General features: G+C 35.4%; 2 protein-coding genes and 1 pseudogene across 2 annotated transcripts in view; 1 reads left to right on the forward strand and 2 right to left on the reverse strand.

The window, feature by feature from the left end:
• Positions 1-460, forward strand: part of LOC125868789 (receptor kinase-like protein Xa21) — a 3,660-nt gene extending 3,200 nt beyond the window's left edge. The window contains exon 5 of the mRNA XM_049549351.1: positions 297-460. Within this exon, the coding sequence (XP_049405308.1) occupies positions 297-460 (164 nt within the window). The remainder of the gene's footprint in view (positions 1-296) is intronic.
• A 435-nt stretch (positions 461-895) lies between these two features.
• On the reverse strand, positions 896-11,976 carry LOC125868790 (uncharacterized; annotated as a pseudogene).
• A 6,657-nt stretch (positions 11,977-18,633) lies between these two features.
• On the reverse strand, positions 18,634-21,076 carry LOC125867317 (L-tryptophan--pyruvate aminotransferase 1-like). The gene is made up of 5 exons (XM_049547771.1): positions 20,933-21,076; positions 20,374-20,677; positions 19,490-19,770; positions 19,054-19,346; positions 18,634-18,872 (listed from the first exon to the last, which is right to left on the reverse strand). Exons 1-5 carry the CDS (start codon positions 21,031-21,033, stop codon positions 18,670-18,672), a joined length of 1,182 nt encoding a protein of 393 aa, XP_049403728.1. The 5' UTR covers positions 21,034-21,076; the 3' UTR covers positions 18,634-18,669.
• Positions 21,077-26,266: the final 5,190 nt, after the last annotated feature.

Genomic DNA, 26,266 nt, shown 5'->3' on the forward strand with positions numbered 1-26,266 from the left:
TGTTTTCAATAATACAAGAGACCAGTGTACCATGTCTCCTTAATTCACATTTTTCCTCTGCAAGCCTAGACACTAAATAATTTTTCCTCTGCAAGCCTATTCATATTTACATTTCAAAGGGAAAATAGTTTTTGTCTGAAGAAAAAAGAGGCAAGAAGCCAAAAGAGTATTTGGATATCACATATTTCTTTTTCTTGAACCTCTTCTCTCTTAAGAGTTTGTAGTGCAATAGTAAGAGCAACATCTTTGCTAACTATTAAATTATATGGTTTGGCATTGTCAGATTCTTTCTGAAGGCATGCTTCCTGCAACGCTCAAATATGCTGTCGTAGATCAAATTAAATTGAACTCCAGCTCTTTCACGATTCACAATGAAAAGAATGTGATCACATTAGACAATCTTATAGTACCTGATTCCAGAGAAGAAAAAGAGGAAATGTTAGTTTTAAAGCTTCTCTGAAATACCTGTCGTTTTATTCAAATAACAACTACACCCAATAGAAATCTCAAGTATTCGATATGTCAAACAAATAGGTAGTACATTTAATAGTAGCAAATTTACAAAGCAAGTCAAATGTTTTCCATATCTCAAAGATAATTGGTGTATACCTAAGAACTCTTGATTAAATTAACATAAAAGTCATAGTTTCCAAATCGTATCATTTGTAATGGGGTTAAGTGAGAAACATATTAGAGTAAAAGCAGCGACAAGAAGGTGCAAAAATCCAATTGCAAGAAGTGTAAGTCAAATATAATAGCAGAAACTTAAGACTGGTTGGCAATCAAAATCTTTAACAACCAGTCGACTTGGATGCTCAATGGGGAAACAAGTATATGTCATAGATAAGTGTTGAGTGCACCATCATTGTCCCACCAATTCTCATCCTTGCAAGAATTAGATGGAACCGAAAAGTAGTGAGTTGATGAAATTACGTATATTCGTATAAAAATTGTTATTTGGCAGCAAAAAAGAAGAGCTATAGCCCTTCTATGGGGGAGGGACATCTGGAGGATGGCGCCATAGACTCATTTGTAGGATTTTTATAAACAACAGAGGATGTATTCCTAGTATGCCAGAAGTGACAGTTATACCCATGACTTTTTTGGTACGCTTGGTAGCATAGCTGAAGTAGTACGTGTTAGGAAACATATGCAAGTGGCTGTTCAGCTTGATCGACCCCTGGAGGGTTAGATCTGGAAGTATCCAATCCCTTGAAGCAAATGGACCAGTATTTCCTAAGAGGCAGTCAATAAGACCCCATATTCCAATTTTTCTCCAAGATATGTTGAAGTGGTCAAACATAAAGTTATAATAGTTCTTCAGCCAGGGTATGTCGAACCAATCATAAATTATTACTTCAATGCGGCAAAGTTGATATGATAAATACTGGTTGAATCCACTGAACAACACCTAAAGTGGTGTCTGATCATGTTATATAAGTCTTTGAGGTCCCTACTAAAACCAGAAAATGACACCAATAGCACAAGTGACGTAACCCATGAGATGGGTTGGATGTGAGGTTTGATACACAGGTTATCCTCAAGAGAGGGAGTTTCAAGTAACTGGGTATGTCGTAAGGACTTGAAGGTATATTCTACAATGTGATGGCTTGAGAGTTGGAGAGATGCTGATGTTGAGATAAATGTGTGGCATACCAGGAAAGATAAGATTAAGAATGAAAATATTCGAGCCAAGATGGGAGTGGCCCCCATGAAGGATAAGATCAGATCAGTGGGAATTAGATGGTTCAAACATATGAATAGTAGCCGTGTGAAACTCTGATAAGGGCTTAAGTTCCTAGATGTTTTGATACTTGTCCAGTGTTAATGTTCTGAACAATTGTAAAGCCTGTCCGCGTCAGAAAGTTGGTGAAGTTGCAGAGTACTTCACCAATCAGAAGCGATGAGGTTGTTTGTACGTTGGATAATAATTCTTCAAGGTATGTATCAAACAACAAACAACATTATTCATCATTCATTCAAAGAAAGATATTTTCAAGCTTAAAAAACAGCAAGGGACCAGATATAAGTGCTTCTATTTGCTTTCTGTACCAGCTGTACTTGTCTGCTTGTAATAAGTTCTTATATTGTAGGATTCGTTTCACTTGTGAAATAAACGTTTCAAACTTGTGTGAATCATTGTAAGAAATAGGTTAAGGGTAACTTAGTTTCTTACTCTAAAGTCTATATTAATTGGTTAGGATTAGTATAGTGGGCAGTGTTGTATCTGCTCTGGATCAACTAAGTGATAGGAGGTATTGCTTAGTGTGGAGATTAGCAGGCTAATCTCATTGTGTAAACTGACTTTTACTTTTGCTTGGAGAAGATTAGTGGAAGCAGTTTGAAAAGCCCTGTTGAGAACAGGTCGTGGTTTTACTCCTTTGAGCAAGGAGGTTTCCACGTAAAGTTGTTTGTGCAATTTTTACTTTCAGCATTTATTTTACTGTTTGTCATTGTAACTGTGTTGAGAACCTAGTCCCATCGAAATCGATGGACGCATACATTCCAACAAGTGGTATTAGAGCTTGACTTTTCAGTTTGGTTAACACCAAGAAAAGAAAAGATCTTGAAGGAATGGCTGCTCCACCCAGTATGGAGGAATGACAATCTTCTACCAGGCCACCTCGTTTCAATGGCCAATACTATGGATGATGGAAGAATTGAATGCACGACTACATCAACGCTGAGGACTCTGAGTTATTGGACATTATCCTTGATGAACCATATATTCATACAAAAGAGGTGAAGGATGGGGAGCTTACCACTACTGTTGTCAAAACCAGAAAAGACTACAATGAGGCAGATAGGAAAAAGATTGAAAAAAGCTACAAGGCAAAGAAGATTCTGGTCTGTGGAATTGGAGTAGACGAATACAATAAAATATCTGTTTGTGAGACAACCAATGAGATTTAGGATTGTCTTCAAACAGCCCATGAAGGAACCCAGCGAGTGAAAGAGTCCAAGGTTGATATGCTCACCACTCAGTACAAAAATTTCAATATGAAGGAAGGGGAAACCATCTTTGAGATGAACTGAAGATTCACCTCTATCACCAACGAGCTAAGATGCCTGGGTGAGCCTATTCCTATTAGCAAGCAAATTTGCAAGATCCTCAAAGTGCTTCCTAAATCTTGGGAAATCAAGGTGGATGCCATAACAGAAGCCAAAGATCTAACGACTTTTTCCATGGATGAACTGATTGGGAATCTTCAAACCTACGAGATGAACAAGAAACAAGGGACGACTGTGAAGGAAGGAAAGAAAGAGAAGTCCATTGCTTTGAAAACAACTCAAAGTGAGGTGACTGAGAAGGAGGATGAGATGGCGTATGTCACTAGAAGATTTCAAAAGATCATAAAGAAGGATGGAGGTTTCCAAAATAAACCCTCTATGAGTAGAACTGCTACTACAAATGATCTGTGCCATAAATGTGGCAAGCCTGGTCACTTTATGAGGGAATTCCCCAGTCAAAGGCAGGAAACTCAAGACACCATACTTCGCAAGAGGGACCTGGTCCCAGACAATGTTTTGAGGAAGGCTTATGCTGATCAGTTGGTGAGAAAAGCCTTTGCTGTATGGGGAAATGATTCAAGTGAGTCAGAAGAAAGTGCAGAAATCCATGAGGATGTATCAATGATGGCCATTGAAGATGACGAAAGTGTTTTCAACTTCATTTTCTCCTTGATGGCTAAAGCTGATGATGAGGAAGATCCAGATGAGGTAACCCTTTTTTATCTTAAGGATGATCTAGATAATTTTCTTATTGAAAAATTGAGGAAGCTTGTTGCCCTGCTTATTGATTCTGTTGATGAACGAACTACTGAAAACTTAATGTTAAATGAAAAATTGAGTTTGTATGAGGATGAGAATTCAGCTCTCATGTCTCAAGTTTCTGAAATGATTATAAGGATAGGTAATCTAGAAACTAGCAATATAACTCCTAAGAAGGATCCTGGTACTTCAGAGAATGCAAAGAGAAAGCTTAGCATCTTTGAAGAAGAATTGGAAGAAAAGCTTAAAATATTGAAGTCTAAGCTAGTTACTTCTCTTGAAACTAATTCCCAACTGAGAAAGGATCTGAGTAGGATCAAGGAGGAGCTATGCCATTCTCTAAAGTGGACTGATTCCTCTAAGATACTCTCTAACATGCCTAATCAGAGTTTAATGGAAAGAAAATGTTGGTATGCAGACCAATAGAACCTCCTTATAATCCTCATAGCAAATATGTGTCTGTATCTGGCAATCTGTTGTGCCCTCACTGTGGGCGTAATGGTCATTTAAAAGAAAAATGTGAGAATCTAAGAAGAACAAAAGAAAAACATGTGAAATTTGTCACATCTAAAAACGATGATAAAAGGGAACACAAGGGACCTGGTCCCCGTTATCATTTTAGTAAGAACACTCTGCCCTCCTGGACATGAAGGTTTCTTATCAAGCCTTTTGATAGTTATTGGGAACTCCGTTTGAAGTGGGTTCCTAATCTAACAAGTGATTCTTATGCAGAAGAGAGGAAGGAGTCAGTGATGGTACATGGACAGTGGATGCTCAAGGCACATGACTGGAGACATTTTAAACTTCCTCTCTTTGAAAGCACACCAAGTTGGTGGTGTCGTTTGGTGGTGGAAAGAAGGGTTCTATCCTTGGTATTGGCAGGATAAGGAGATCTGCTGATAATTCAATAAACAATGTATACTTTGTGGAGGGTTTAAAATACAATCTTTTGAGCATTTCACAAATCTGTGATAAGGGAAATGAAGTCAAGTTCATGGCTGATAAATGTTTGGTTACAAATTGCATTACCAAAAGGGTTGTGATGTCTGCTACTAGAGTTAAAAATATGTATGTTGCAGATCTGGATTCCATTGAGGGAGATGATTTGTCCTGTTTAAGCGCTCAATCTGATGATACAGATATGTGGCATCGGAGACTGGGTCATGCGAGTATTTCGTTGCTGAACAAACTTGTTACAGGGGACCTGGTCTGCGGATTGCCAACACTAAAGTTTTTGAATGACAAAGTCTGTGATGCATGTGCTAAAGGGAAACAGACTAACTCATCATTCAAAGCCAAGAAGGGAGTCAGTACAAAGAGACCTCTGGAGCTGCTCCACATGGACTTATGTGGACCTATCAGAATCCAAAGCAGAGAGGTAAGAAATATATTCTTGTCATTGTTGATGATTTTTCCAGGTTCAGTTGGAACATGTTTCTGCGAACGAAAGGTGAGACAACTGGACAACTGATCACATTTGCCAAAGCTATCCAATTGAAGATAAATGGCAAGATAGCCAGTATCAGATCTGATCATGGTACGGAGTTTGAAAACTCTCTACTTGAAGGGTTTTGTGCAGAAAATGGAATCAATCAGAACTTCTCAGCACCAAGAACTCCTCAGCAAAATTGAGTGGTTAAAAGAAATAATAGAACTCTGGTGGAGATTGCTAGAACTATGCTGATCGATTCAGGACTTGCAATGAATTTTTGGGCAGAAGTAGTTAATACAGCATGTTATGTGACAAACATGTGTCTTATCAGATCTATCATTAAGAAAACACCTTATGAGCTATTAAATAACGAAAAATGAACATCTTAGACCATTTGGGTGCAAATGGTTTGTGTTGAATAATGGAAAGGATGATCTAGACAAGTTTGATGCCAGAAGTGATGAAGGTGTATTTGTTGGGTACTCGTCTACAAACAAGGCGTACAAGGTGTTTAACAAATGAACTCTTTGTATTGAAGAAAGCATGCACGTCAAGTTTGATGAATTGGGTACAAGAAAAGAGAATAATGACGACTACGAGTTTGAGGAGCTGATGAACAAGCAACATGATGATCAGGGTACAAAAGAGAAGGATGCAGAACACTCAATAGGACCTGGTCCCTCAGGTTCATCATAGGAAACAGTGTCTCAACATCTTGAATAAGGTGAAGGTGATTCTGATGCTGACAGAGAAAAAGAGATTACCAGAAAGTCTGGATAGAAGCATCAATCTTCACATCCACTAGACAATCTCATCTCTCCACTTGACTCAGTAATCCAAACTAGATCTAAATAAAGAAATCTAGTTGCTCATTCAACATTCATATTATCCATTGAACCAAAGAACATCAAAGAAGCCTTGCAAGATGTAGATTGGGTAACTTCAATGCATGAGGAACTCCATCAGCTTGAGAGAAGCAAGGTGTGACACCTGGTCCCTAGACCTATTGACAGAACCATTATTGGGACTAGATGGGTCTTTAGAAACAAATTTGATGAGCATGGCACCATTACTAGAAATAAATCAAGGCTTGTGGTGCAAGGTTTCAACCAAGAAGAAGGGATTGATTATGATGAGACCTTTGCTCCTATAGCTAGAATGGAAGTCATCAGAATATTAATAGTTTTTGCCGCCCACATGGAGTTCCAGTTGTTTCAAATGGATGTCAAAAGTGCCTTATTAAATGGGAATCTAAAGGAGAAAGTATATGTCAAACAACCCCCAGGCTTTGAAGATGCAGACCTGCCCAATTATGTGCTAAAACTGGACAAAACTTTGTATGGGTTAAAGCAAGCTCCCAGAGCTTGGTATGAACGCCTATCAAAATTCCTGGTAGCCAATGGGTTCAAGAGAGGTAAAATTGATAATACTTTGTTCTTGAAATCTAGAGGTAAGGAATTGTTGATTGTGCAGGTATATGTAGATGATATCTATTTGGAGCTACTTCAGACTCACTGTGCAAATAGTTTGCTGTTTTGATGAGTAGTGAGTTTGACATGAGCATGATGGGTGTGCTCAATTTCTTCCTAGGCTTGCAGATAAAAAAAGCCTCTCAAGGCACTTCAATATTCCAAGAGAAGTATATCAAAAAGCTGCTCAAGAAATTTAATCTTCTTGAGGCAAAGGTGTTGGATACTTCTATGAGCACAAGTGTGAAACTTGATAGAGATGAAAATGGCATGGAGGTCAATCAGATCATGTATAGGGGAATTATTGGGTCACTTCTATAACTCACTGCAAGCAGTCCAGACATAGTGTTCAGTGTAGGGATGTGTGCAAGATTTCAAGCACCACCAAACGTATCCAGAGATACTTGAAGGGAACTCAGGACCTGGTCCTCTTTTACCCTACTGGTGACTTTTTTGATCTTATAGGTTATGCTGATGTTGATTATGCAGGTTTTCTGGTTGATCAAAAAAGCACATCACGCATGGCACACTTCCTGGGATCAACTTTGATTTCATGGGGAACAAAGAAGCAGAATTATGTGGCTTTGTCTACTGCAGAGGCAGAGTATGTGGCTGATGCATCATGTTGTGCACAATTATTGTGGATCAAGCAGCAGTTGGAAGACTTTGGTGTACCCTCAGACACCATTCCTCTTATTTGTGATAACACCAGTGCCATCAAAAACCGGATGAGGCTGGGGATTCATAAGATCACATGATCCCTTGACAAGTTTGCACAAAACTCTTCCATTTTGATTATGTTAAGGAGGGAAGGTATCTATACTTGTTTTAATGTGTGTCATAAAAGAATTCACTCCTGGTACCTTAATGCAGGTATACACTCATGGTGTGTCTAGCTGAAGGGAAAGTTAAATCACACAGGCAGAGCTACAAAATGAAAGAAGGACCTGGTCCTCATGAGGTTAGTATCACTTATACTACACTGCATGAATGTCAACATCATTGCCAAGTGTCACTCGCCCATTCACCGCGTCAGCTTCAAACGTCCTATCGCTTTTAAAACCAAAGGTCACCACTGTTGGGACCCGATACCTTTTTAACTTTAAATAGTAAACCTCTCCAAATTTCTCTCAAAATTTAAAGACAAGGGTCATCAATCTAAAACCTCTTCTAAAATCTCATACTTTCTCTCCAAATTTTGCTTCCCTTTTTTCTTCAAAATGCCTAACTCTGAGTCTTCTTCAAAGACACTTATCTCCCAAGAGGTTGAAAACCCTAGTTTATTCAACTTATCTGTTCCTCTCATAGAAGAGTCTTCATCCACCCCAGTATGTTAAATGGATGAATCTATCACCCCGCCGGCTGACATCTTAGCCTCCCCTGTTCTTCACTCTGAGAATATTGTGGTCTGTTCCCCCATACTTGTCTTATCTGGTGACAACTCCAAAAATTCAGAAGCACATTCTATGGCAAAACCTAATATTGGACTCTCTTTAGAAGAAATTGACGTTGGTTCCATGGCAGTGTCGTCTGCCATGTCTAAGAGATTGTTTGAAGGGGACTTGCCAAAAGGGAAAGGTCCTGAATCATGTACCCTAACCACTGGGGTGGGACTGGTGGCCATTCAAAGCCTAGTCTCATTGAGAGGTGATGTTCAACCTACTTTTCTAGAGCATGAACTGGAGTCACGGGATCAGGTCCCTCATAGAAGTGAACCTATGTTTGACCAAACACCAAAATCCTTCGATGTTGGGAGCGATAAGGAAGAAGAAGAAGAGATCCCACTAAAATTGAACTCAAGAGGAAGGTGAGGAGGAAACAAATCTCTAGAAAATGTTGCTGAGTTGGAAACAGTTAAAGGCACGCCTAAGATTGTCATTATTGATAAATCTGCTGAACAAGAAAAGGAGCGACAGAGAAAGGGGAAGGGAAAGTTGGTACCGTCTCATCCAAAAGGGGACAAAAGAAAGTATGTTACAAGAAGTGAAACACAAAAGGTTATGGGGAGTGCGATTGCGGCAAACAAAGCCCAGACTGAGAGAACTAGGAAGAAGAGAGAGAAGGGCTGGAACCTGAACAACCTGCCTTCATTCCCTTGCCTATTAAGAACAGTGAAACTGAATCCAAGGATACTGCTAAGTATGTGGCAAAAAGGAGACGAGAAGCTGAGGTAGAAAGGTTTAAATCACATGAAAATCAAAAAGGGGGAAAGGAATCACCTGCAAAGAGGGTGAAGGTTAAACTGCCGAAATCACTTGCTAAAGGAGAAAAAGAGAGAAAGCAGTTAGAAGAACAACTCGTAAAAAGACCTGGTCTCAGGGTTAAAAATCAAATCGAAGAAAGGGAATTGACTAGAGAGGAACGGGTAGAGAAAATGGAGCAACAAAAGGTCTTGAATGGAAGAGTCTTTGACCCCGACATTCTAACAAAATTTGGTATGGCCAATCTGGTTGACGATGTCACCATTCAAGGTTGGAATCATCTTTTTGAAACACCAGTTCCATACTTGCACGAACCTGAAGTGCATGAATTCTTCTACATAATGGAATTACTAGATAATGGTGGAATCAAAAATATTATCAGGAATGTGGAGATTTGTCTTGATGAAGAAACTTTGGGAATCATTCTCAGAATGCCTGTGATAGGAACTCGAACTATTGAGGGTTGTAAACCAACTGGTGATTTCTCAAAACGTGCTACCAAACGAGGAGATGTCAAGCTTGCAGGGATCCCTAAAACGTTTCTCAATGGGGAGTATCAGTTGATGTTTGAGTTCATTAACAAAGTAATGGTACCAAGGACTGAGAAGAGAACAGTGACATCCGCTGCCGATCTCTTCCTCATGGAAAACCTTGATGAGCTTGAAGAGATCAACCTCCTTGCAATTATGTTGGAACATATGCACAGGATTATGACATGGAAGAATGCCAAGCACGACATTCCTTATGGGTATCTGCTAAACCTTGTTTTTAATCATTTTGAAGTTCCATTGGGAAAAGGGGTACCTGGTACCACCAAGCAGATGTTCACTATGTCTTCTCTACTAGAATGTGAGTGCATTGAGGGATAGGCTAGAGGCAGATCTCAGGTGGCGGATGTTCTAGAGCAACAGGCTACTCTTAAGAGGGAGGTGACTGATCTCACCAAGATTCTGAGTGATAAGGAGGTTGAAACCACTAGGCTTAAGTCTGAATTGCAGAAGGTTGTTTCCAGAGGACCTGGTACTAGTGAGGGTCATGAGAAGGTGCTCAAAGAGTTGAGGGATGAAAAAACAATGCTGCTGAAGACAAATGCCTCTCTCAATGAGGAAATTAAATCCCTAAACAAGCAGCTTATCAAGTCTCATGAGGATGCAAATGAGCGTCTGTCTCTGTTTATGCGCACCCTCAATCCCCTTTCTCCTCCGTCCTAAAAGTGTCTTATTTCCCTAGTTTCCTTCTTTGTTCTTCAATCCTGATTAAAACTCTTGTGACTTTATGTTGTTTTGACTAACTACAGTGGTCAGTATTTGTGATCTAATGTTATTTATGATTTTGCCCTATTTATATGTGGCTTAATATTCTCTTTATGCTTACATACACATGTTCTGTGTGGCCCTGAATTCTTGATTGCCGTGCTTTTTAACCTGCATATGTTTACTGCTTCTCTTTTTCAATGATATCAAAAGAGGGAAGTTTTGTTGTAATTTGTTTGGGGATTAAGGGGGAACTGTTTTGTTGCAATTCGTTCGGGGATTAATGGGGAGTTGATTAAGGGGGAACACCGGTTATTGAATTGAATTAATGTTTTGTTCACTCACGAAAGGAGTTAATGCAGGTTGTTTGTCATTATCAAAAAAGGGGAAATTGATAAGGGCTTAAGTTCCTAAATGTTTTGATGATATCCTCACAAGTGCAGGGACCTGGTCCTCTGCAGAGTATGAATACTCGTCCAGTGTCAAAGTGCTGAACAACTGTAAAACCTGTCCGCGTCAGAAAGTTGGTAAAGTTGTAGAGTACTTCACCAATCAGAAGCGACGAGGTTGTTTGTACATTGGATAATAATTCTTCATGGTATATATTAAACAACAAACAACATTATTCATCATTCATTCAAAGAAAGATATTTTCAAGCTTCAAAACAGCAAGGGACCTGATAGAAGTGCTTCTATTTACTTTCTGTACCAGCTGTACTTGTCTGCTTGTAATAAGTTCTTATATTGTAGAAGTCTTTTCACTTGTGAAAGAAACGTTTCAAACTTGTGTGAATCATTGTAAGAAATAGGTTAAGGGTAATTTAGTTTCTTACGCTAAAGTCTATATTAATCGGTTATGATTAGTATAGTGGGCAGTGTTGTATCTGCTCTGGCTCAACTAAGTGATAGGAGGTATTGCTTAGTGTGGAGATTAGCAGGCTAATCTCATTGTGTAAACTGACTTTTACTTTTGCTTGGAGAAGATTAGTGAAAGTAGTTTGAAAAGTCCTATTGAGAACAAGTCGTGGTTTTACTCCCTTGAGCAAGGAGGTTTCCACGTAAAGTTGTTTGTGCAATCTTTACTTTTAGCATTTATTTTACTGTTTGTCATTGTAGCTGTGCTGAGAACCTAGTCCCATCGAAATCGGTGGGCGCATACATTCCAACAAGCTCCTCGTAAGGAGGTGCGAGAAGATAGTTGCAGTGGGCTTAAAGAGGGAAAGAGGTATATTGCTTTCCCATTCTTGTAGTATTAGTTACTTGTTGTTTCTTTAGCCTTGATTATTGTACTATCTTATTGTTATTTCTGATTGTTGCTACTGCTTCCTTTTACATCTTCGGTCTTCCTTTGAGTCGAGGATTTATCGAAAACAGTCCTACCTTAGCCATAGTAAGCGTAAGGTATATTCTACCCTCCCCAATTCTATTTATGGAATTACACTAGGTTTGTTGTTATTGTTAGCACAATTGATATATTGAACAGCCAATGAGATATCAACTATATTTGAACTAGAGAAAATAAGATTGGTCTAAGGCAGACAAGTGGACTACAAAATAATAACATATAAGAAACCTACTTCATTCCATCAAAGTAGGTTCTTGTAGCCCCATTGAATGCTCCAGACAATGTTGTGATGCTTAAGACCCAGTTTTTGCAAGTGTTCTCATAACCCTTAAATGTCTACAATCACAATAAGCTTAAAATTAACAACAAAACTCCTTCCAAATTCTCAAAATCCATTAATTGATTATAAGCAGACTACCTTATCAGCTAGCATTTGTTGCAAAACTCGAACAACATGTGCTCCAGCTGAATGTCCAACAAAATGAATAGGGTGATCTTCATCCCATTATGGATAATGCCCTGCTTAAAAAGACAGTAGTAAAGGCTAAATTAACCATTGACATATGTTAATGGGTATAAATTGTGGTAGAAGATGACTATTGGTTCTTGTAACTTATATGATCATTAGTTCTTGTTACTCTCATGGTCAATAGTTTCTTGTAACTCATATGACCATTAGTGTCTTGTGTCTTATGTAACATCTATCACATCTATCTACCCACATTGCTACCCCTCATTCTACCCATTGATTATATGGAAGACTTCTTCACCTATAAATAATGGTATTTTTTCCTTTGTGAAGTATCCCAAGAAATATGAGATAGAGTGTTAGTCAAAAAAAGATGAGAATTGTGAAATAATATTTTAGTGTGTAATAGTAAAAGAGTGAGTTGAGACAAAGAATAATATTCTAACTGTTCAACTATATTCACTATATACAAAAGAGAATATTTACATGTTGAAGGAAGGTGTTCTTTTGTGGAGTTTTGGAATCTTCAACTAATCCGGAGTTGCTTGAGTTGTACAGTTGTTGGGTTGTTGTATCCTGGAGGGAACAAGTCAAGAGTGATACTGTTGGATCGGTGTACATTATGCCACAGTGGGCTTGAATCTCCTTAAAGAGAGCAAGATAGCCGCGCCTCAGCCTAAATATTTGTTTATTCATTTTAGTCATTTTATTTTCAGTTGTAATACTTTGTATTTGTGGTATATTACACCAACAATTTTAAGGAGATTCGTGTTTTTTTTACAGTTTGGATAGGGATCTCAACATAATTCCGCTCAACGTCGCTCTCTTCAAGAGATGGAAGAGAAGAGGTATATGGTAAAGTATTTTTCTACTTTCTCAATTCAAGTGGAGACAAGGTAAAGAAAAAAAAATTTACCTAGTATTTTCATGAATAAGGCCATACTGCTTTTCATGAAAAAATGATATTTAAATTCTTAAAATAGTGGGGGCTCATGAAATGAGGAAAAAAATCATTGCGAAAACAATGATTTTTACATCTTTGAGAAATGCTCTAAAAAGGGTATTACAAGTGCATATATTTATTATGAAATAAATCACATGTTGTTTGGCTATAATGAGATGATTTTTGGCTCTAACATAAGAGTTATAAATAAATTATGAAAAACATGGTGAGTAGTCATTTATCATGAAATGTTTTGGGTGAGATAAGTTTCATTCTTGGAATGAAAAGAAACCATAAAACATGTGATAGAATTTTTCTTGTCAAGTCACATAATGTTGAAAAAATGTGAAATACAATCTTATTGGTTGTGTGAGTCTTGCAACTCCATTTGATTCAATTGTGAAAATGGTGTGACAAAGAAAGAAGGAGTTTGATAGCATAATAAAAAATATGAGATATGTGATTAGTTGCACTTTATATAACTAGTTTTACGACACGCGCGTTGCACGTGATTACCTATTCAGAAAATATATGTTACAGTAAATAGTATTGCTTATTTAATCTATGATTTGAATAATAGGATTTGTACAAAATAATATTGCAGATTTTTTTGTGAATGTTCAATGTGGATCATTATATATATATATATCTTATTCACGCAAACCTATGAAGATGGTAAATGAAAATTTTTATTAGTTAAATGCATATAGTTATTTCAATTTGTTGAGGTTCAATCATGTAATTGGTCGTATCTCAATAATATTACCATATAGACGATATTTGTTGTGTATTTTTCTTGTCATCTTACCCGATTTGTTTGCACGTGTATTTCATGTTAAACTATTCATATGTCATATGAGCATGTAAAGAGAACAACTACATTTTATCTTTTAGAACTAATTTTTGTATTTTAATTTATATTTTATAAGTTATAACATAATAAATGACGTTCTTGTTGTTGGCTCTCATATTTGACTTCTCAATTGACTGTGTAAATAAATCAAAGCTAGTTATCTGGCTGTCCATAATTAACTGAGAAATGTTTCCTTTTTTTTACCGGAAAAACTAAAAATTGAAATTAAAGAATATATTCTATCTGTGAAATCATATAGATAATCACATGTTTATCTTACACCCAACAAAGATGTAGGTCATATACTTGTAAACAATTTTCAATTTATTCAATAAAGCATGATTCGTCGAAGGAAAAATAACAACATTGTGTTATCACATATATATGGGCGGTATAATAATATGAAAAATTACTGGTCAAAAGTTAAGATAAGAAAAGATGAAAGAAATAATTAATGTAATAACTATGAGAATTCATAATCTTATAACTGAAGAATGTTAAAGAGTGTGAATAACATTTGCAATAATTAGTATTAACTAAGAGAAATTATAATGTTATAACTAAAAAATTAATGTGCAATAGTTGTATTTCTAATAAATTTTATACTAACATAAATAACTAGGACTTTTAATTAATGTTGCTATATTTTTATATAGTTAATAGATTTTAATTTAGTGTAGGGGCAAAATGAAAATGTTTATCCCATATTATTGTAAATAAAATTTATTTTGTAAATAATATTTAAATGATTCATATATATTCACATATTTTCACATTTGTTGTGAGTTTTTTTTAAAAAAAAAAAGAACTCGGAACAATTTAAAAAAATATATTTTGAAGTTATAAGATCTTGTTAACTTGATAATACATTTGTGACATATATAATACTTTAATTTAAATACAAATACCTACCCATAAATATATATATATATNCTTCCTAACATTCTAAATCACATAAGTAACATTGATAAATAAAGTCATTATTTTGTCTTGAGCATCAAAAGAACAAATTGTGACAATTCTCTAACTCTTGAGAAGTTTAATAATTTTGGAAAAAGATGTTCAGAAGCATATATTTACATCACAAGAGAAATTGTTAAAAAAAATGAATTTAGACTACATCATGTTAACTTCATATATTTGTACATTACATACTAATTTATATATTATGCAAATTGATGGCCTCTCGGTAGTCCCAATCGAGAAGTTCATCGGTCAACAACTCTGAGGAAAAAAAAACAAGGCAGTTCACTCAAACATCAAAGATCACTATCAAAAGGGGAGGTAAAGACAACCGCATTTTGACAATAATAATGATGGTGTGTTCCTTCACAAACTGTTAAAAAAGAAGAGAAAAGGTGAAGGTACCAAAAGCAACGTAGAGACACCAGAGAAATGTTGAGTGAAGGGAAAGGACATATCCGCTTTCTGTAATCCTCGAGATAAAATTTCTCCTCTTTTTGCTTAATTATTCTATTGTTGGTAGAACATTGAAGCATATCATCAAAGGGGAGTTAACACCACAACCATGCACTTAGCAAGTTACCAATGAACCACTATTAGCAACTGATTTAATTTTGATATGATAAAATTATTGCAGAAAAGGCAGATCCAGGTTGTCATACAACTAATGGCACAAGTAATACACCGACAAAAAATGTACTTTTTCTGTTTTCACCAAAAATAAATCTTTCTTTCCACTCACAACTCGACAGTAATCAGCATATAGTAAGAGAAAAGCCATCACTTACAGCTTTATTCGAACTCACTCAATGACAATAAATCACACTAAATATTTTGAAATGCAAGAAGAAGAAGAGTAGAAGAGTAAAAAAAATTGTGGTTGAAAAAAAAAAGGAAGCCCCTTTATTATAGTCAACAAAGGGTGGTATGAACAAGTATTTTTTGTATCTTATCGGAAAAGTCATGAACTTTTGAGAAGTCACAACCCTTTGAAAAAGTCACAACTTATTGAAAAAGTCATAATTCTTTGAAAAAGTCACAACTCATCGAAAAAGCACAACCCTTCAAAAAAGTCACAACTTATCAGAAAAGTCACAACTCATCGAAAAAGTCACAACCTAATTAGTTAGGGATATTATAGTAATTTAACATTCAAGTTAGGAGTTCATGCTTTTAAGGTAATATATATATATAGATATTGTGTATAAAGTATAGCATATACAAGCAAATCAGGTAAATTTACTTGGAACAAAATTTGGTGGTTTGTTTAATGAGAAAAAGTATTATGCTATACTTAAAAGTTTTGTTGATGCAAATGAGAAAACTTGATGCTTGGAATGACAAAGCAACTTATTTTTTGCTAATTCTATTAGGGAGGTTGAAGTATTAACAAATGAAGCTTCAACAAGTGAAAAAGTGAATTGATTTTATTATATCAAACACTTTATTTTGAGAAATTAATTTTTCTAATGGCACCAATATAATGGTAGAGTACAAGATCGTTATTAAAACGGTAAATTTAGACTCATGAGGAGAAAACACAATATTGTGAGATCATATTGATCGTTGGTATACCATTAATATTAATTGTGTTCAAATTTGTGATAATCTTGCAGATTTGATAAACTAAGGTCTTGGCAAGATAAAGAGTCTGAAGCACATCGAGGGAGGGGGGGGGGGGCGGTGAAATTGAAACTAAAAAATTCCGAGTCATATTTGAGGAAACTCAACCTGGGGACTAGAGATCTTATAACGAGGTTCAATGGAAAGAACGAATCATATGATGACTTGTTGTGAAATACACTATTCCTAACTATATTCATTCCATATGATGTGAGTGCATTTATCCTATAATGATTTCTGGAGGATGAGTCTTGAACTCTTAATGAAAGTATGTATCTCGTATGAGTGGGATGTCAAATTATAGGAGCATCCTTGACAAATTTCAGCTATGTGAGTGTGAAAGTAGGCCGCTTTCTATGAGAATGAGCTTGTTCTCAAAAACACTTATGAAAACCGGGATAGAACAAAGTTGTAATGTGCTGGCTAAGAAAGTTTATTTCAACACCTTGATTATTGTGTATAATAAATGATACTTTATTTCCGCTAAGTAGGCATAGTTCAAGTCCGAAACTACTATTGACTGTGGAGTAAAGGTTATTGTTTTACTAAGTGAAGGTTCAATACAGAGCACACCTTCATTATGCATAATAGTCTACGTTCAACTAAATTGGTGAACTCTCTTATTTTAATATTAAAATGAGTGGGAAATGTTGTGTATATGCATTTTATTGTTAAAATATTAAGTGCATATGTTAGTGGGTATAAATTGCGGTAGAAGATGACTATTGGTTCTTGTAACTTATATGACCATTAGTTCTTGTTTTTTTGTAACTCATATGACCATTAGTGTCTTGTAACTTATGTAACATCTATCACATGTATCTACCCACATTGCTACCCCTCATCTACCCATTGATTATATGGAAGACTTCTTCACCTATAAATAGTGGTGTTTCTTCCTTTGTGAAGTGTCCCAAGAAAATATGAGATAGAGTGTTAGCCAAAAAAGATGAGAAGTGTGAAATAATAGTTTATTGTGTAGTAGTGAAAGAGTGAGTTGAGACAAAGAGTAATATTCTAAGTCTTCAACTATATTCACTATATACAAAAGAGAATATTTATATGCTGAAGGAAGGTGCACTTTTGTGGAGCTTTGGACTCTTCAACTAATCCGAAGTTGCTTGAGTTATACACGTTGTTGGGTTGTTGTATTCTGGATGGGACAAGTCAAGAGTGATACTGCTGGATCGGTGTAGATTATGTCGCAGTGGGCTTGAATCTCCTTAAAGAGAGCGAGATATCCGCCTCTCAGCCTAAAGATTTATTTATTCATTTTTTGTCATTTTATTTCCAACTGTAATATTTTGTATTTGTGGTTTATATTACACCAACATTCCCCATGGTCAACCTGCCCTCCTTTCAAATAATAAAACAACTCACGAGCCCTGAAACCTAAATTCCATCAAATTTTGCGCACAAAAAACTAGAACAACAACATGCCAAAAAGATGATAAATGACAAGCATTTCAGGTTGCATCCTAAGTTGCACAAACTCTTCACTTTCAATGTCACATCGGTGCTGAATTCTCCAAAAATAAACTACTTTTTGGAGATTCCTACACACCCATTGACATTTTAGAAGAATCCAAACAACATAAGTGTCATGAACCCACCTGTCATATACTCTAGTTAGCAACCCCAAATCAGGCACAAGAACACTATCATCATTCTTCTCTGCACCAGCAAAATACAATGTATCTCCATCTGCATTATTATGATGTGGAGAAATTTACTAGGTTTTCTTTTATATATATACACCATGTGATTCAATGATCAATATTTTGTTGCACATTTAATGCCTCCACTAAAGTGAGTGTTTGAAAATTTTGTTCATACCCATAGTTTTAGTTTTTCTTTTTCTCCTATATTATTAGTAATAAATTGATTTTACTTTTGATCCTTTCTTATGATATCTGATTACATACATTTAATTTTTAATTTGTTATATTACTTAATTATCAATATATCATGTTGAGTTTGTATTGTTACTTCATATTTGACAATAACACAATTCTAAAAATAATATAATCCAAATATATCATACTTCAACACACTTTTAATTGAAAATTAGATATTTCTCAATCTATTATCATAAAGATCAAAAGAACATGAGACCAAAAAAATACCATTATCGGCCCTTTTCTATTTTGGAAACTCTTTTTGTCATTATTCAACCAAGTTCTATCAATTCAAGAAAATATTCTATCCAAAATCAAAGATTCATTGCTGCAAAAAGAAAATCACAATATAAAGTCTAACTATTACCCACTTATTGCTAGAATATTTTGCTAAAAAAAACTGATATTATATAAATTTAACTAAGTAATATTTCATGCATAAATATGTCTTAATTTCCATTTGTAGGTCCTTGAATAGCCATAAGCCTCTGTAGAAAAATGTTGAAGTCTTCATCTCTACTCAACATACTTATCCTAACACTTCTTGAATCACTTCCAAATCTTCTTCCACTCCTTGTATGAATCTTGTGTTCTTTAAGAAGCTTTTCACAATCCTCCTCTTCACCTCCTTTGCAAATTAGCCATGCAAATGCTGTTTAAAAAAAAAACAATATGAATTTCAAAAGAAAAGAAAACTTTTTTCAAATATATATTGACAATATCATAGCTTATAATCTCAAACGTGACATAACATTGTATTTTTTTTTGTGAAGTTACGTTAATTTTTAAACAGACTAAAAATAAAATGTTACATTGTAATCTTTTGTAATTACCAGGGTGTGATTCACAAAAGTCTTTTGTGAAGAGGCAATATTGAAGAGGGTATTTCTGGAGGGCAAAAAGGCCATTAGCCATAACAACTTGTCTTAGCCTCTGCCACCTGTCAGTCATAAGAGACTGACTATATTCAAAGAAATTTTCCATATTGGGGTCCAAACATCTTTCAGAGATCACTTCAAGAATCTTAGCAGCTCTAAGTTGAGCTTCTTTTGATACACCAATTGTACTAATCTCCATGAACTTTATCATCTTTCTTGCCACCTCTTTGTCCTTAACAAGTGCCCAACTGCATGTAAATCAAATTATAATAAGTGATAAATTAAAATTTGTATACTTCTAAAAGTTTATATCGAAAGGGGAGCGTAGGAACAATGATAATATTGTCTCTAAGTAATCTATAGACTTGTAATTAATGTTTGAAAAACTTACCCAATTCTGGAACCAGCATGGCCAGTGCATTTGGAAATAGTGAAGAGCATAACATTATGGTTGGCAGGTGAGGTAATAGCAGTGTACTGTGGCCAATAATAAGCTAAATCATAGATTAATTTTCCTTGATCTCCATTAACTACAGGCTCTCTAATAACCCCATCAGGATTATTTGGAGATGTAATGAACTCAATATATACTCCATTTTTCTCATAAGTTCTTGCATCTCCTGCCCATTTGTGTAGTCCTGACCTCACAAAATCAGTCACTTCTGGATATGCCTGCAAAAAGACAATTACTTAGTAATTAATCAAGAAATATCACTTTTAAGTAGACTAACTAAGTCGCATGATGTGTTCCAAGAATTATATATTGTATTGTATTTAAAGGTGTGACCTGGTGAATACTGCAATTATCAAAAAAAAAAATTATGTCTCATGTTATAATTAATGGATCTAACATGTACCATGAACCATGTCACTAATTAATAAAGAACAAGAACTAATGTTTTTAACATGTATTGCAAATCTTTGCATGAACCATGTTCTTATACATATATATATGTTTCTTACGATACAATGTAAGTAACCAACATTGTCTCAGCGAGAAACATGGTATGTTAACATAAGTGAAACATTATTAAACATGTAAGTAACCAACAATGTTTTGTTGACTTTTAATAGGTCAAATAGAGATTAATCAACATTAGACATATTAAAATAGTATCTAAAGTCAAAAGGAATAACCTTGTTGAGTTTTAAAACCTTAATATATATAACGCCTTTTAATAACTTTTAATTTTAGACCACTAATTTTATCAACCATAGGCTAGGCCATACATCTCAATTTAAATTAAAAAAAATATATATCGTATAAACACGTACCGAATAAAAAGGTGTAGCTGAAACTACATTGATTGGCTCAAGTTGATCAATAGGAGAAAGAGCATAAAGTGCAGCCTGCATAAGCTGGCTTGATCCAGTGCCAACAATAGTATAATGATCATCCACAATTGCATTTCCAACTACATTGTGCAGCCTCTTAATTTGTTCTTCTAGTTTTGACTCCAAGAACCAACACAAGCTCTTACCATTAGCAAAATAACTCAATGAATCATCACCATTGAATGTTATGTCACACTTGTTCTCCATTTTTCTCCAATATGACTCATACATTGTTGGATCACCACTATACACACACGACAAAATCAAATCCCAAATTAGTATTCCAACAAAGAATTGAGAAATTTGTAACATTTCAATTTTTTTATGAAAATAGATCTAATCTCTAGAACCATAATAAAGCACTCAACATTGAATAAATCGAAATTGATGATTTCATATATAAAAAATTGAATCAGGAGGATTGACCAAGATCATAAGTGTATAACTTATATGAAATATTCTAACGAAAAATGAATTAAAATTGTAAAAGAATACTCACTGATCTAGATTAATAGTGGTGGAAGTGTCCTTAGTGTCATTTTCTGGAGTTGCACAAGGGACTGAAGAACACTCGACAAGGCAACCATCTGTTCCATACATCTTTTTCTCTTTTTTTGTGAAATCTTAAATCAATCACAAATAAATTTATAGGAGAAGAAGATAGATTTGGGGTCTATAAATAGGGAACGAGACAAGTCTAATTGCCATAAATTTTTTTTTTTAACTAATATGCAAAATTTTGACTAGATTTTCTTATTAATTGCACTTGTCAGTATCCACCAAAGTCTTTCCAAGTAATTTGACTAGATTTTTAAAAGGGTTTTCCCAATATCTATTTTTAAATGTAGTTATTAAGGCATTTATTACATAGCTCAGTCATGCATTATATTACTTACACATGTTTATTTGTCATAATATAATTACAATATAATTATAAGTGTATTGTTTGGTTGCACAAGAAATCTCATAAGTAATTGGACTAGATTCTTAAATGGGTTCTCTTAATAAATGCAATTATCTATTTTTAAATGTAGTTATTAGGGTCGATATTACATAGCTTAGTCATTATGCAATATAATACTTACACAGTGTAATAACACAGTTAAATTAATTTAAAAATAAAATTTAATCATAAAAGTTAAAATTTTATAATTGATAAGTTTGTACCTTTATGAATGATATCAAATTAGGTATTTCAGATACATATTATTTCCTGCTAAACATATATTAATAAATAATCAAATATTTGTAACTAATATTGTAAAAAGTAATTGATATATATTTTTTGATATCAATAATATTTCAATTTAATTAATTTTTAAATTTAATAGAACACATTTTTTAAGAGCATCATGGACTAAATATTTGAAAAAATATTAATATCTACATGAATCATAATTATTTTTCTTATAATTATGGTGTTAGGGTTAACTTGCCTTCGATCCCTATCTTGATAGGTGGAGTATTTTTTTTTCCTTCTTTGGAATTTAAATTCGGGATCTCATGATTGTCAATTTACTTCATTGATAGTAAATTGCCCTAAGTGCAACTGTCACGCACCGAGCCTACACCCTGGATGCGACTGACACTCGAGAGCAATTACTGGCCTCAAGCGAACCCTTGGCCTGACTCAATACTCAGCGAAAGACTTACTCAACAATAAAAGAACTTTAAAGAACGCTTTAACTCAAAGGTATCAAAATACTAAAACTCAGAATGTTTAGAAATAAGCGTTCAACTGGCCAAAGAGGCAACTCAAGTTTCAACATAAATAATGGAAATGAATAAGACTCGTGAACTACTATTGTCTATCTATCTATGAAGCCTCTAATACTATGAGGGATGTCAGGACAAGACCCCTGATCATACTAATAAAATTGGAATGATAATACATAAAAAAGAAATCCTCTGGAAGCAAGGAGGCTCACCATACAACTCTGGAACTCGACTAGATCAACGAAGCGCTAGTTGATGATCTTGGTTACCTCTGCATCATGAAAGATGCAGGACAAATGGCGTTAGTACATCGAATGTACGAGCATGCAAGGGGAAATCTAAAACATGACATAAGTTTGAACCGGAACTGAAGAAACAACTTACCTCGTCTCAACCTCAATCATTTCAATATAAAGCGATAACAATAAATGCAATATAAAGAAAAGCTTTTAAAACAGTAGGTAGCAACTCAATGTATTGGAAAAATACAATAGAACTTAGTTTGTATGTAAAATAACAAAATAAACTCTATTTGGGAGATTCTCTAACGACAACCATCACTATGAGCTATGTGATGATACAACGTCTCGACACGCTGCCAGAACTGTCTTATACCTTGCTGGGGTATAGAACTCCTCAACTAAGTGGATCCATTAAGCTATGATTAAAAGGCAATAAGGAATCATCTAAAAAGTATGACCCTTTCTACCACGTTGGCTACATGGTTTATGGGGGCTGTGAGTTGTATAAGTCTCCCCCATATGGGTGCTCAATACTACTCCCAAAATATAACTTAGCTCATATGTTTTTTTAAAAAAAAGAATTTCCTCATCCTCAACTTTGAGATTATTACTCAAAAGATTTCTCTAAAAATAGATAGTACTCAAAACTCCTCATGAACTCTTTTGGAAATCGGTGTCTCCTTTCATCTTATATGTAAAAACATTTACTCTTTGGAATACTTAGTTCCCATATATCATTTTAAACAAAATAAACTCAGCCCTATTCTTCCTCAAACTCAAATGCTCAATTCTTAAAACAAGTTTTAAAAGATTGTAAAAAGACTTCTTAAAATGACTCGAAGAACTCTCAAGACTTGACTCTTATCTCTACCTTGAATTTGAATTATGAATTCAAGGGTTATGATTCATGTTATGAATGATCTCTCTATGTTTAGATGTATTTTAGAGTATGCATATCAAGTAGATAACATAGGTATGATTCGAGGGAACTCAAATGGAAAGAAGGACGGAAGGGTAAGGGACATGGCGACCCTTGAGTGGCGTGGGGAGCTAGCCCCTAAAATAAAGCATATGGGTTAGGGAGCACCGAGTGGCGTGAAACCCAGAGCCCTACCTACAGACACTTTCTTGGGGAGCACTGAGTGGTGCGGCGACCCACCCCTTTCCCAGGTTTTTGAAGAATTTTCTTGCTTTATTTTCATGTTTAACTCTTTTAGAATCGAACAATTTCCCTCAAAATCTTCTAGATTCTCAGAACCAACATAATTACAATGAAATACACTCTAAATTACTCAAGAACAATACTCAAACTCAAGATTCTCATCGCAAGAACTCAACGAAACCTCATACTTAAAGAATAGATCACAAACTTCAAGAAACTCATCAAGAACTCAACTTTATCAATCTTTATGGATGGATTCGAATATGTAAATTGGTGTGTGGGTGAACGAACCTAACACTATGAAAGCTTACATACCACTTAGGGATCGAACCTTGGGCGAAATCCCGCAACAAAACTCAAGAATCTTGACGAACGCCTTGATCTTTTCTCCTTTTCTCTTCTTCTTGAACTCCTCTCTAAACTCTACGCGTATTTGGATTTATGAAAACTGACCCAAATCAGATTTGACCCCAAAATATTACTAAAAATCGTTTTAATCTGATTGGGTAAGGAAAAGACCAAAATACCCCTTATATTTTTGGGTAACTTTCCTTAACTGGACAGGCTAACTTCAAACGAGCATATCTCTCTCATACGAGCTCGAAATTTAGCAAACTCGGTGGTGTTGGAAAGAGGATTCCAAGACCTTTCATTTGATATCTTATGGTCCACCTATATCATTATGTACTGAAAGTTAAGGTCATTTGAAGTTGACCAAAACTCACAACTTAAGCAAAACTTGTAAAATTTCAGATTTGGCTCTTTCCAAATTAGTTCTTTCTATTTTTAGCTCTTTCTAAGGCGTGATGTTACAATATCTCCCCCTTGGAAACATTCATCTCCGAATGAGATTACTCTAAGTAGAAATAAGGGTGCAAACATTTACACCCAACTCAAACACCCAATATGCAATATATAACACAACACATCAACTTAAAGAGTACTAAGAAAAGAATTAGTACCTTGATTTGAAGCTTCTCCGAGAGTAAAAAGATGTGGGTATCTCTTCTTCATATCTTCGTCAGCCTCCCAAGTAGCTTTCTCAACAAACTGATTTCTCCATAAGACCTTGACTGATGCTACCTCCTTGGTTCTCAACTTGCGAACCTGACGATCCAAAATCTGAACATGAATCTCCTCATAAGATAGGTTGTCCTTAATACCAATATTTTCAGTCGGTATAATAAGTGAAGGATCGCTCATACACTTCTTTAACATTGAAATGTGAAATATCAGATGGGCCGCTGCTAACTGGTGCGGTAGTTCCAACTCATAGACTACATTGCCAATCCTCTTGGATATCCTGTAAGGACCAATATACCGGGGATTGAGTTTCCCTTCTTACCAAATCTCATAACACCCGTCATGGGTGAAACCTTCTAATAAATCCAATCGTCTACCTCAAACTCTAAGTTTATTCTCTTAACATCAATATATGATTTTTGATGACTTTGCGCTTTTTTCAACCTTTCTTGAATGATCTTCACTTTCTCCATAGCTTGATGAACTAAGTCTAGTCATATCAACCCAGCTTCACCAACATCAAACCATCCAATAGGAGATTTACATCTTCTCCCATAAAGGGCCTCATAAGGAGCCATCTGGATGCTAGAGTGATAACTAATTGTAAGCAAATTCGATGAGAGGTAAGTGATCATCCCAATTACCCTTGAAATTGATCACACACGCCCTTAACATATCCTCTAAAGTCGTAGTCTTTACCGATAAGAAATGGTATGATTTAGTCATTCGGTCTACAATCACCCAAGTCAAGTCATGTTGCCTGCGAGACCACGGTAAACCAGTAATCCATATTGATCACCTCCCACTTCCATTCCAGAAGTTATATGTTCTGAGCCATACCGCCAGGCCTCTGGTGCTCTACCTTGACTTGTTGGCAATTCGGGCACTTAGCAATGAACTCTATAATACTCATATTCATACTACTCCACCAATAGACTTCTCTCAAGTCAAGATACATCTTTGTGAAACCCGGATGGATAGAATATTTGGAGCTATGAGCTTCATCCATGATCCTCTCTTGAAGTTCATCCACCCTTAGCACATAAAATCTACCTTGATAGCTCAATACACCATCCCCCTCTTGTTCAAAAGCCATCACTTTCTTCTTATGAACATTTGCCTTCAATTCAAGCAAAATAGGTTCTTGGTCTTGTTTCTCTTTCATTTCGGACACTAGTGATGATTCAACCCCATTCATCACCAATACTCCTCCTTCATTAGAATCCATTAACCGGACTCCCAATCGTGCAAGTCTATGCACATCTTTTACTAACTCTCTCTTGTCTTCCTCAAAATGGGTCGTACTACCCATAGACAATCTGCTTAAAGTATCAGCAACAACATTAGCCTTACTTGGGTGATAGAGAATACTAATGTCATATTCCTTGAGTAACTCCAACAACCTTCTATGTCTGAGATTAAGATCTTTCTGACTGAATACATACTGAAAACTCTTGTGATCAGTGAACACATCCACATGAACACCATAAAAATAGTGACGTCACATTTTCAAAGCAAATACTACATCAGCCAACTCTAGATCATGGGTTGGGTAATTCCTCTCATGAATCTTAAGTTGTCTGGATGCATAAGCTATAACCTTGTCATTCTGCATTAATACACAACCCAGTCCAACTTTGGATCATCACAATGCACAACAAAACCTTGTGTATCCTCCGGTAAGGTGAAC

This window comes from Solanum stenotomum, chromosome 6 (assembly GCF_019186545.1).
Source record: "Solanum stenotomum isolate F172 chromosome 6, ASM1918654v1, whole genome shotgun sequence".
Lineage (NCBI taxonomy): Eukaryota > Viridiplantae > Streptophyta > Magnoliopsida > Solanales > Solanaceae > Solanum > Solanum stenotomum.

Excerpts from the sequence above, each read along its gene's own strand:
- LOC125867317 (XM_049547771.1), bottom strand. The coding sequence starts at position 21,033 with ATGTATGGAACAGATGGTTGCCTTGTCGAGTGTTCTTCAGTCCCTTGT. Across the intron at positions 20,678-20,932 it reads ACCACTATTAATCTAGATCA|TGGTGATCCAACAATGTATG; the intron begins GTGAGTATTCTT and ends GTGTGTGTATAG. Across the intron at positions 18,873-19,053 it reads CTTTTGTGAATCACACCCTG|CATTTGCATGGCTAATTTGC; the intron begins GTAATTACAAAA and ends TTTTTTAAACAG.